The 11,421-nt window shown below is 44.3% G+C and overlaps 2 protein-coding genes across 2 annotated transcripts; both read right to left on the bottom strand.

Annotated features, from left to right (window-relative positions):
• Window positions 1-1,228: 1,228 nt before the first annotated feature.
• On the bottom strand, window positions 1,229-2,989 carry LOC124028409 (Na(+)/H(+) exchange regulatory cofactor NHE-RF2-like). The gene is made up of 2 exons (XM_046340466.1): window positions 2,839-2,989; window positions 1,229-2,216 (listed from the first exon to the last, which is right to left on the bottom strand). The coding sequence occupies exons 1-2, from the start codon at window positions 2,974-2,976 to the stop codon at window positions 2,055-2,057; spliced, it is 300 nt and encodes a 99-aa protein (XP_046196422.1). The 5' UTR covers window positions 2,977-2,989; the 3' UTR covers window positions 1,229-2,054.
• A 13-nt stretch (window positions 2,990-3,002) lies between these two features.
• On the bottom strand, window positions 3,003-5,107 carry LOC124028406 (Na(+)/H(+) exchange regulatory cofactor NHE-RF2-like; the record flags this gene model as incomplete). The annotated part of the gene is made up of 3 exons (XM_046340464.1): window positions 4,903-5,107; window positions 3,457-3,610; window positions 3,003-3,046 (listed from the first exon to the last, which is right to left on the bottom strand). Coding segments are annotated over exons 1-3 (369 nt in total), but the record flags the coding sequence as incomplete, so codon positions are not given.
• Window positions 5,108-11,421: the final 6,314 nt, after the last annotated feature.

Genomic DNA, 11,421 nt, shown 5'->3' with positions numbered 1-11,421 from the left:
CTCCTCTTCACTCATCACACAGGACTTCAGTAACTCGTATCTCTTCATCTGAAAATCCATTGAGATCCTGGACTTTCCTTCTCTCCCTCTATGACGCTCATCACACTCATTCAGACGTCCGTGTCTCTGTTTCTCAGACTCTCTTCATCTCACGGTCAGGTGACTTTGATTCATCCCCTCAGTCTGTCCATCATTCAGACGTCCGTGTCTCTGTTTCTCAGACTCTCTTCATCTCACGGTCAGGTGACTTTGATTCATCCCCTCAGTCTGTCCATCATTCAGACGTCCGTGTCTCTGTTTCTCAGACTCTCTTCATCTCACGGTCAGGTGACTTTGATTCATCCCCTCAGTCTGTCCATCATTCAGACGTCCGTGTCTCTGTTTCTCAGACTCTCTTCATCTCACGGTCAGGTGACTTTGATTCATCCCCTCAGTCTGTCCATCATTCAGACGTCCGTGTCTCTGTTTCTCAGACTCTCTTCATCTCACGGTCAGGTGACTTTGATTCATCCCCTCAGTCTGTCCATCATTCAGACGTCCGTGTCTCTGACGTGATGTGGTTCCTACGTACCTCATTTATACATCCGAGAAGCTCGCTTCTATACTCTCAAAAGGGGCTATGTAGAACCATTTGTCCCTGTAGAACCCTCTGGAAAAGGTTCCAGGTAGAACCAGGTCAGGTCAGACGATAACCCCTTTAGGTTCCAAACAGCAGCCTTTCAAGAGTTCTATTTGGAACAAGAGGTTCTATGTGGAACAAGAGGTTCTATGTGGAACAAGAGGTTCTATGTGGAACAAGAGGTTCTATGTGGAACCAAAAAGGGTTCAATATGACCTGAATAGAGTTCCGTCTGGAACTCTGGACAATAGCGGTCGGCATCGCAGTCTCGTGAAACCATAGATTTATTGTGCCTTGGAGTTAGATCTTAGCGCAGCATCTGCTGTGACCGTGAAGTCCAATCCACGAGAGGAAGACCCGGCCACAGGGGTCACATCTGTAAGCCGCCCGGATGTTGTGGTGTCCTGACGCTCTTACCTCAGTCAGTGAGATCTAATAAAACTAGGATCAGACCCTTCCCTATACAATTTATTGTATTCATTATGACATAAAAAAAAATAACTCAAAACTGATCCTAGATCAGTACTCCTACTTTGAGACACTTTGTGGATACGGGCCCACATCTCAGTCTTTTGGGAAACAATCCACCCTGTTTATCTGTGGAGGGTGAAGAGGTGAGGTGAGGTGTGGCGGTTGGGCCAGTGAATGTTTCTTACTAGTTGCTGTAGAAGGAAAAAAAACTTTCAGTAAAGTCACAGCTCTGAGAAACGTTTAGGAGCCATGGAAACAAGAGCCATGGAAACAAGAGCCATGGAAACAAGAGCCATGGAAACAAGTGGAACTGAGTCAATTATCCTGGCTAAATACATCAACATGATTTATCCTCATCCTAAGGTACTGTAATAATCCCTAGTCGTGGTATATGGAGGTGTAGCGGACATGGGATGGTCATGGCTGCTCATGGTCACGTGATGAGGGAGCCCCGCTTGTGACTTCACAATAAGTGTTGGCCCTCAGACCGAAGGGAATTTCCTCTTTGTCTCATGGTTAAGATGTTGGTTTGTCCTGTGGGAGACCAGGGTTCAGATCCTGCCGGGGACAGAGGCTTTCTGTGTTTTTCTCAGAGTTGTTTCGGAGCCACTGCAGCCTTTTATCTTGATTGGCTGGTGAAGCTCTGTCACATGACACACCATAACGAATCACCTCTCACCACAGAACATTGGCTGGTGAAGCTCTGTCACATGACACACCATAACGAATCGCCTCTCACCACAGAACATTGGCTGGTGAAGCTCTGTCACATGACACACCATAACGAATCGCCTCTCACCACAGAACATTGGCTGCCTTTTTCTATTAATTTCCCACGATTAAATTGTCTCCGGGCTGATGATCTACTGCGCACGGCCAACATTGGTTGTGGTGTGTCCCTGTGCCAGACCTTTATCAACCTTGAGGGATTTAAGAACATTGTTGTGAAGGTTCTGTGTGGTTCTCAGAAGTTGCTGAAGATCTCCTGTTTCTTGCTCCAGTCCATAGGGGGCGCTCTCTTCTTGCCGTGTTGGGCCCTCTCTTTGGCCTCGGCTGCCGTGGGGCTCAGATGCAGTCCGCTGTCCAGGAACGGGTCTGAAACACGGCGCTCATAATCCTCAGGGACCTAGAGAGATACACACACACACACACACACACACACACACACACACACACACACACACACACACACACACACACACACACACACACACACACACACACACACACACACACACACACACACACACACACACACACACACACGTATTCAGATACACATATTATTTGAATATTTGATGATTCAACTTTTTAGTTAAAAAAATAAATACACAGCCCAAAACCAGTCATTTTCTTTGAGTATTTTAATGGTTATTTGTAAAAACCAAATAGTCTACCAAATTGTATTTGAGAGTATTTTCAAATACTTATTTCAAATACTATTTTCAAATACTTATTTCAAATACTATTTTCAAATACCTGAGTTAAATGTATGGCAGTGTATTTGAGTCAGTGTATTTGTGTATTTTCAAAATACATACAAAATATTAAACTACTTGTCTTTTCCAATAAAATATATTTGAATACTTACTTTGAATGTATGTGAAAGTAACTGAGATATTTGAAATAGTATTTGAACCCAGTTCTGCACATATTACATACGTGTTACATACGTGTTACATACATTTTACATATTACATACAACAAACCCTGAATTTACTACAGGATACACACACACACATACACACCTGAATGCTCATGTCTGAGCTGCTGAATTCTGATTGGGTAGTCGAGCCACGTGAGTACTGGGATTTGGTCTGTGAATTGGGCGAGCCGTTTGTGATTGGTGAGCCCGTCAGGGTGACGTTGATGATTGGTGGATCCATTGGAGGGAGATCAGTGGTTGAAGAGGGGTGGGTGGGGCGCTGTCTGTCATTGGCTCGTCCACATAGACCTCTGGAACGCAGGAACAAACCACATGAGCAACTTGACAAAATCCTTAGAGATGAATCCTTCAAACGGAAGTATGTTTGTGGTCATTAATGGTTTAGATGCAAATATGAGTTGTGTGTGTAGATGAGAGAGAGAGAGAGAGAGAGAGAGAGAGAGAGAGAGAGAGAGAGAGAGAGAGAGAGAGAGAGAGAGAGACAGAGAGAGAGAGAGAGAGAGAAAGAGAGACAGAGAGAGAGAGAGAGAGAGAGAGAGAGAGAGAGAGAGAGAGAGAGAGAGAGAGAGACAGAGAGAGAGGAGAGAGAGAGAGAGAGAGACAGAGAGAGAGAGAGAGAGAGAGAGAGAGAGAGAGAGAGAGAGAGAGAGAGAGAGAGAGAGAGAGAGAGAGAGAGAGAGAGAGAAAGACATCCTTTGACCTCTGACATGTGTGCTGGTGGGCGTGACCCCGAGCCTCTTGAACAGCTCGTCTGTTTCCGCGTCGACCACCAGGAGGCGTGTCTCGTCCCCCCCGCCACGTATAAACGCCACCACCTCTGAGTGTCTCAACGCCTCGATGTTCACTCCATTCACCTGGGGGAGGAGAGGAGGATGAATTCATGAGTGAATGGATGATGTTATTAGCCACATGTCAAATGTTTATAGAGCTGCCTCAACCATTGGCCTCCATTCACCTGGGGGAGGAGAGGAGGATGAATTCATTAGTGAATGGATGATGTTATTAGCCACATGTCAAATGTTTATAGAGCTGCCTCAACCATTGGCCTCCATTCACCTGGGGAGGAGAGGAGGATGAATTCATTAGTGAATGGATGATGTTATTAGCCACATGTCAAATGTTTATAGAGCTGCCTCAACCATTGGCCTCCATTCACCTGGGGGAGGAGAGGAGGATGAATTCATTAGTGAATGGATGATGTTATTAGCCACATGTCAAATGTTTATAGAGCTGCCTCAACCATTGGCCTCCATTCACCTGGGGAGGAGAGGAGCAGTTTTACAGGCAGACATTGGAAAGAACTATTTGTTCTTAACTGACCTGCATGAATCTCTGTCAGGTATCCCGAATCTCTGATTTATACATCTAGGACTGATTTTAAACTAGATTTGAAAATACTTGCTTTATTGCTAAATGTATGTATGTCTGTGTGTATGTTGTGTGTATGTCTGTGTGTATGTTGTATGTATGTTGTGTGTATGTTGTGTGCGTATGTTGTGTGCGTATGTTGTGTGCATGTTGTGTGTATGTTGTGTGCATGTCAATTGTGACAAAATAAATGGATGTATATGATCACTACCAAGTTGGTTTTTTAGCAAGTTCCACAAAGCTGCAGTTACACAACCTGTCCAGCAGTTGGCACATGACTCCAGCCCCTGTGACTGGGATGTAAGCGAGAGGGAGAAGGCAGTGATCTGTAATCTGATTTCGTTAAGCTCCATGGAAACTTTAATTTTGCATCTCTCTCTCTCTCTCTCTCTCTCTCTCTCTCTCTCTCTCTCTCTCTCTCTCTCTCTCTCTCTCTCTCTCTCTCTCTCTCTCTCTCTCTCTCTCTCTCTCTCTCTCTCTCTCTCTCTCTCTCTCTCTCTCTCTCTCTCTCTCTCTCTCTCTCTCTCTCTCTCATCCTACACATTCCTAATGTGTCCTGAATCACACACACACACACACACACACAAATGCACCCCCACCCTCCCTCCCTCCCTCCCACACTAACCCTACAGGGCAACCTATCCTGCCAAAGTCCATGTAATAAGCTCTTATCTAAGCTAATCTCATCTGTGTGTGTGTGTGTGTGTCTAAGGTAACACACACACACACATACACACACAGACTGTCTCTCTCTCTCTCTCTCTCGATCTGGCCCTACCTCCACCAGCCTGTCCCGGGGTCTGAGGTCTGCGTGTTGGGCGGGGGACCCGGGATCCACGCTGCGTATGAACTGTCCTCGCCGTGTTCTGTCACTGTGCAGGTTGAACCCGTATCCCAGCTCCCCCTTCACCATGTGACACAGCCGGGGGAGGAGCTCCACCGTCGCCATGGGAAACTCTGTATCTAACGACGCTGTCTCCGATGGCAACTACAGATAGAGAGACAGAGAGAGAGGAAACACAATGACAGAAAACGTTTGACATTGTAATTTAAAATCTAAGTTCTAATTTGGTTCAGTTGTAACAAACAGACAGTGAGTGAAGACCATAACAGACAGACAGTGAGTGAAGACCATAACAGACAGACAGTGAGGAAGACCATAACAGACAGACAGTGAGTGAAGACCATAACAGACAGACAGTGAAGACCATAACAGACAGACAGTGAAGACCATAACAAACAGACAGTGAGTGAAGACCATAACAGACAGACAGTGAAGACCATAACAGACAGACAGTGAAGACCATAACAAACAGACAGTGAGTGAAGACCATAACAGACAGACAGTGAGTGAAGACCATAACAGACAGACAGTGAAGACCATAACAGACAGACAGTGAAGACCATAACAGACAGACAGTGAAGACCATAACAAACAGACAGTGAGTGAAGACCATAACAGACAGACAGTGAGTGAAGACCATTACAGACAGACAGTGAAGACCATAACAGACAGACAGTGAAGACCATAACAAACAGACAGTGAGTGAAGACCATAACAGACAGACAGTGAAGACCATAACAGACAGACAGTGAAGACCATAACAAACAGACAGTGAAGACCATAACAGACAGACAGTGAAGACCATAACAGACAGACAGTGAAGACCATAACAGACAGACAGTGAAGACCATAACAGACAGACAGTGAAGACCATAACAAACAGACAGTGAGTGAAGACCATAACAGACAGACAGTGAGTGAAGACCATAACAGACAGACAGTGAAGACCATAACAGACAGACAGTGAAGACCATAACAGACAGACAGTGAAGACCATAACAAACAGACAGTGAGTGAAGACCATAACAGACAGACAGTGAGTGAAGACCATAACAGACAGACAGTGAAGACCATAACAAACAGACAGTGAGTGAAGACCATAACAGACAGACAGTGAAGACCATAACAGACAGACAGACAGTGAAGACCATAACAGACAGACAGTGAAGACCATAACAAACAGACAGTGAAGACCATAACAGACAGACAGTGAGTGAAGACCATAACAGACAGACAGTGAAGACCATAACAGACAGACAGTGAAGACCATAACAAACAGACAGTGAGTGAAGACCGTAACAGACAGACAGTGAAGACCATAACAGACAGACAGTGAAGACCATAACAAACAGACAGTGAGTGAAGACCATAACAGACAGACAGTGAAGACCATAACAAACAGACAGTGAGTGAAGACCATAACAGACAGACAGTGAAGACCATAACAGACAGACAGTGAAGACCATAACAAACAGACAGTGAGTGAAGACCATAACAGACAGACAGTGAGTGAAGACCATAACAGACAGACAGTGAGTGAAGACCATAACAGACAGACAGTGAAGACCATAACAAACAGACAGTGAGTGAAGACCATAACAGACAGACAGTGAAGACCATAACAGACAGACAGTGAAGACCATAACAGACAGACAGTGAGTGAAGACCATAACAGACAGACAGTGAAGACCATAACAAACAGACAGTGAGTGAAGACCATAACAGACAGACAGTGAAGACCATAACAGACAGACAGTGAGTGAAGACCATAACAGACAGACAGTGAAGACCATAACAAACAGACAGTGAGTGAAGACCATAACAGACAGACAGTGAGTGAAGACCATAACAGACAGACAGTGAAGACCATAACAGACAGACAGTGAAGACCATAACAGACAGACAGTGAGTGAAGACCATAACAGACAGACAGTGAAGACCATAACAGACAGACAGTGAGTGAAGACCATAACAGACAGACAGTGAAGACCATAACAGACAGACAGTGAGTGAAGACCATAACAGACAGACAGTGAGTGAAGACCATAACAGACAGACAGTGAAGACCATAACAGACAGACAGTGAGTGAAGACCATAACAGACAGACAGTGAAGACCATAACAGACAGACAGTGAAGACCATAACAGACAGACAGTGAAGACCATAACAAACAGACAGTGAGTGAAGACCATAACAGACAGACAGTGAGTGAAGACCATAACAGACAGACAGTGAGTGAAGACCATAACAGACAGACAGTGAGTGAAGACCATAACAAACAGACAGTGAGTGAAGACCATAACAAACAGACAGACAGTGAAGACCATAACAGACAGACAGTGAAGACCATAACAGACAGACAGACAGTGAAGACCATAACAGACAGACAGTGAAGACCATAACAGACAGACAGTGAAGACCATGACAGACAGTGAAGACCATAACAGACAGACAGTGAAGACCATAACAAACAGACAGTGAAGACCATAACAAACAGACAGTGAGTGAAGACCATAACAGACAGACAGTGAGTGAAGACCATAACAGACAGACAGTGAAGACCATAACAGACAGACAGTGAAGACCATAACAGACAGACAGTGAGTGAAGACCATAACAGACAGACAGTGAAGACCATAACAGACAGACAGTGAAGACCATAACAAACAGACAGTGAAGACCATAACAGACAGACAGTGAGTGAAGACCATAACAGACAGACAGTGAGTGAAGACCATAACAGACAGACAGTGAGTGAAGACCATAACAGACAGACAGTGAAGACCATAACAGACAGACAGTGAAGACCATAACAGACAGACAGTGAAGACCATAACAAACAGACAGTGAGTGAAGACCATAACAGACAGACAGAAGACCATAACAGACAGACAGTGAAGACCATAACAGACAGACAGTGAGTGAAGACCATAACAGACAGACAGTGAGTGAAGACCATAACAGACAGACAGTGAAGACCATAACAGACAGACAGTGAAGACCATAACAGACAGACAGTGAGTGAAGACCATAACAGACAGACAGACAGTGAGTGAAGACCATAACAGACAGACAGTGAGTGAAGACCATAACAGACAGACAGTGAGTGAAGACCATAACAGACAGACAGTGAAGACCATAACAAACAGACAGTGAGTGAAGACCATAACAGACAGACAGTGAAGACCATAACAGACAGACAGTGAAGACCATAACAGACAGACAGTGAAGACCATAACAAACAGACAGTGAAGACCATAACAGACAGACAGTGAAGACCATAACAAACAGACAGACAGTGAAGACCATAACAGACAGACAGTGAGTGAAGACCATAACAGACAGACAGTGAAGACCATAACAGACAGACAGTGAAGACCATAACAGACAGACAGTGAAGACCATAACAGACAGACAGTGAGTGAAGACCATAACAGACAGACAGTGAAGACCATAACAAACAGACAGTGAGTGAAGACCATAACAAACAGACAGTGAGTGAAGACCATAACAGACAGACAGTGAAGACCATAACAGACAGACAGTGAAGACCATAACAAACAGACAGACAGTGAAGACCATAACAGACAGACAGTGAAGACCATAACAGACAGACAGTGAGGAAGACCATAACAGACAGACAGTGAAGACCATAACAAACAGACAGTGAGTGAAGACCATAACAGACAGACAGTGAGTGAAGACCATAACAGACAGACAGTGAAGACCATAACAGACAGACAGTGAAGACCATAACAGACAGTGAGTGAAGACCATAACAGACAGACAGTGAGGAAGACCATAACAGACAGACAGTGAAGACCATAACAAACAGACAGTGAGTGAAGACCATAACAGACAGACAGTGAGTGAAGACCATAACAGACAGACAGTGAGTGAAGACCATAACAGACAGACAGTGAGTGAAGACCATAACAGACAGACAGTGAAGACCATAACAGACAGACAGTGAAGACCATAACAGACAGACAGTGAAGACCATAACAGACAGACAGACAGTGAGTGAAGACCATAACAGACAGACAGTGAAGACCATAACAAACAGACAGTGAGTGAAGACCATAACAGACAGACAGTGAAGACCATAACAAACAGACAGTGAAGACCATAACAGACAGACAGTGAGTGAAGACCATAACAGACAGACAGTGAAGACCATAACAGACAGACAGTGAGTGAAGACCATAACAAACAGACAGTGAGTGAAGACCATAACAGACAGACAGTGAAGACCATAACAGACAGACAGTGAAGACCATAACAGACAGACAGTGAAGACCATAACAGACAGACAGTGAAGACCATAACAAACAGACAGTGAGTGAAGACCATAACAGACAGACAGTGAAGACCATAACAAACAGACAGTGAAGACCATAACAGACAGACAGTGAGTGAAGACCATTACAGACAGACAGTGAAGACCATAACAGACAGACAGTGAGTGAAGACCATAACAGACAGACAGTGAAGACCATAACAGACAGACAGTGAAGACCATAACAAACAGACAGTGAAGACCATAACAGACAGACAGTGAGTGAAGACCATAACAGACAGACAGTGAGTGAAGACCATAACAGACAGACAGTGAAGACCATAACAAACAGACAGTGAGTGAAGACCATAACAGACAGACAGTGAAGACCATAACAGACAGACAGTGAGTGAAGACCATAACAAACAGACAGTGAAGACCATAACAGACAGACAGTGAGTGAAGACCATAACAGACAGACAGTGAAGACCATAACAGACAGACAGTGAAGACCATAACAGACAGACAGTGAGTGAAGACCATAACAAACAGACAGTGAAGACCATAACAGACAGACAGTGAGTGAAGACCATAACAGACAGACAGTGAAGACCATAACAGACAGACAGTGAAGACCATAACAGACAGACAGTGAGTGAAGACCATAACAGACAGACAGACAGTGAGTGAAGACCATAACAGACAGACAGTGAGTGAAGACCATAACAGACAGACAGTGAAGACCATAACAGACAGACAGTGAAGACCATAACAGACAGACAGTGAGTGAAGACCATAACAGACAGACAGACAGTGAGTGAAGACCATAACAGACAGACAGTGAGTGAAGACCATAACAGACAGACAGTGAGTGAAGACCATAACAGACAGACAGTGAGTGAAGACCATAACAGACAGACAGTGAAGACCATAACAGACAGACAGTGAGTGAAGACCATAACAAACAGACAGTGAGTGAAGACCATAACAAACAGACAGTGAAGACCATAACAAACAGACAGTGAAGACCATAACAAACAGACAGTGAGTGAAGACCATAACAAACAGACAGTGAAGACCATAACAAACAGACAGTGAAGACCATAACAGACAGACAGACAGTGAGTGAAGACCATAACAGACAGACAGTGAAGACCATAACAGACAGACAGTGAAGACCATAACAGACAGACAGTGAGTGAAGACCATAACAAACAGACAGTGAGTGAAGACCATAACAGACAGACAGTGAAGACCATAACAAACAGACAGACAGTGAAGACCATAACAGACAGACAGACAGTGAAGACCATAACAGACAGACAGACAGTGAAGACCATAACAGACAGACAGACAGTGAAGACCATAACAGACAGACAGACAGTGAGTGAAGACCATAACAGACAGACAGTGAAGACCATAACAGACAGACAGTGAAGACCATAACAGACAGACAGTGAGTGAAGACCATAACAGACAGACAGTGAGTGAAGACCATAACAGACAGACAGTGAGGAAGACCATAACAGACAGACAGTGAGTGAAGACCATAACAGACAGACAGTGAAGACCATAACAGACAGTGAGTGAAGACCATAACAGACAGACAGTGAAGACCATAACAGACAGACAGTGAAGACCATAACAGACAGACAGTGAAGACCATAACAGACAGACAGTGAAGACCATAACAAACAGACAGTGAGTGAAGACCATAACAAACAGACAGTGAGTGAAGACCATAACAGACAGACAGTGAAGACCATAACAGACAGACAGTGAGTGAAGACCATAACAGACAGACAGTGAAGACCATAACAAACAGACAGTGAGTGAAGACCATAACAGACAGACAGTGAAGACCATAACAGACAGACAGTGAAGACCATAACAGACAGTGAGTGAAGACCATAACAGACAGACAGTGAGGAAGACCATAACAGACAGACAGTGAAGACCATAACAAACAGACAGTGAGTGAAGACCATAACAGACAGACAGTGAGTGAAGACCATAACAGACAGACAGTGAAGACCATAACAGACAGACAGTGAAGACCATAACAGACAGACAGTGAGTGAAGACATAACAGACAGACAGTGAGTGAAGACCATAACAGACAGACAGTGAAGACCATAACAGACAGACAGTGAAGACCATAACAGACAGACAG

This window comes from Oncorhynchus gorbuscha, unplaced genomic scaffold (assembly GCF_021184085.1).
Source record: "Oncorhynchus gorbuscha isolate QuinsamMale2020 ecotype Even-year unplaced genomic scaffold, OgorEven_v1.0 Un_scaffold_4090, whole genome shotgun sequence".
NCBI lineage: Eukaryota > Metazoa > Chordata > Actinopteri > Salmoniformes > Salmonidae > Oncorhynchus > Oncorhynchus gorbuscha.
This window is presented reverse-complemented; position numbering and strand designations above follow the sequence as displayed.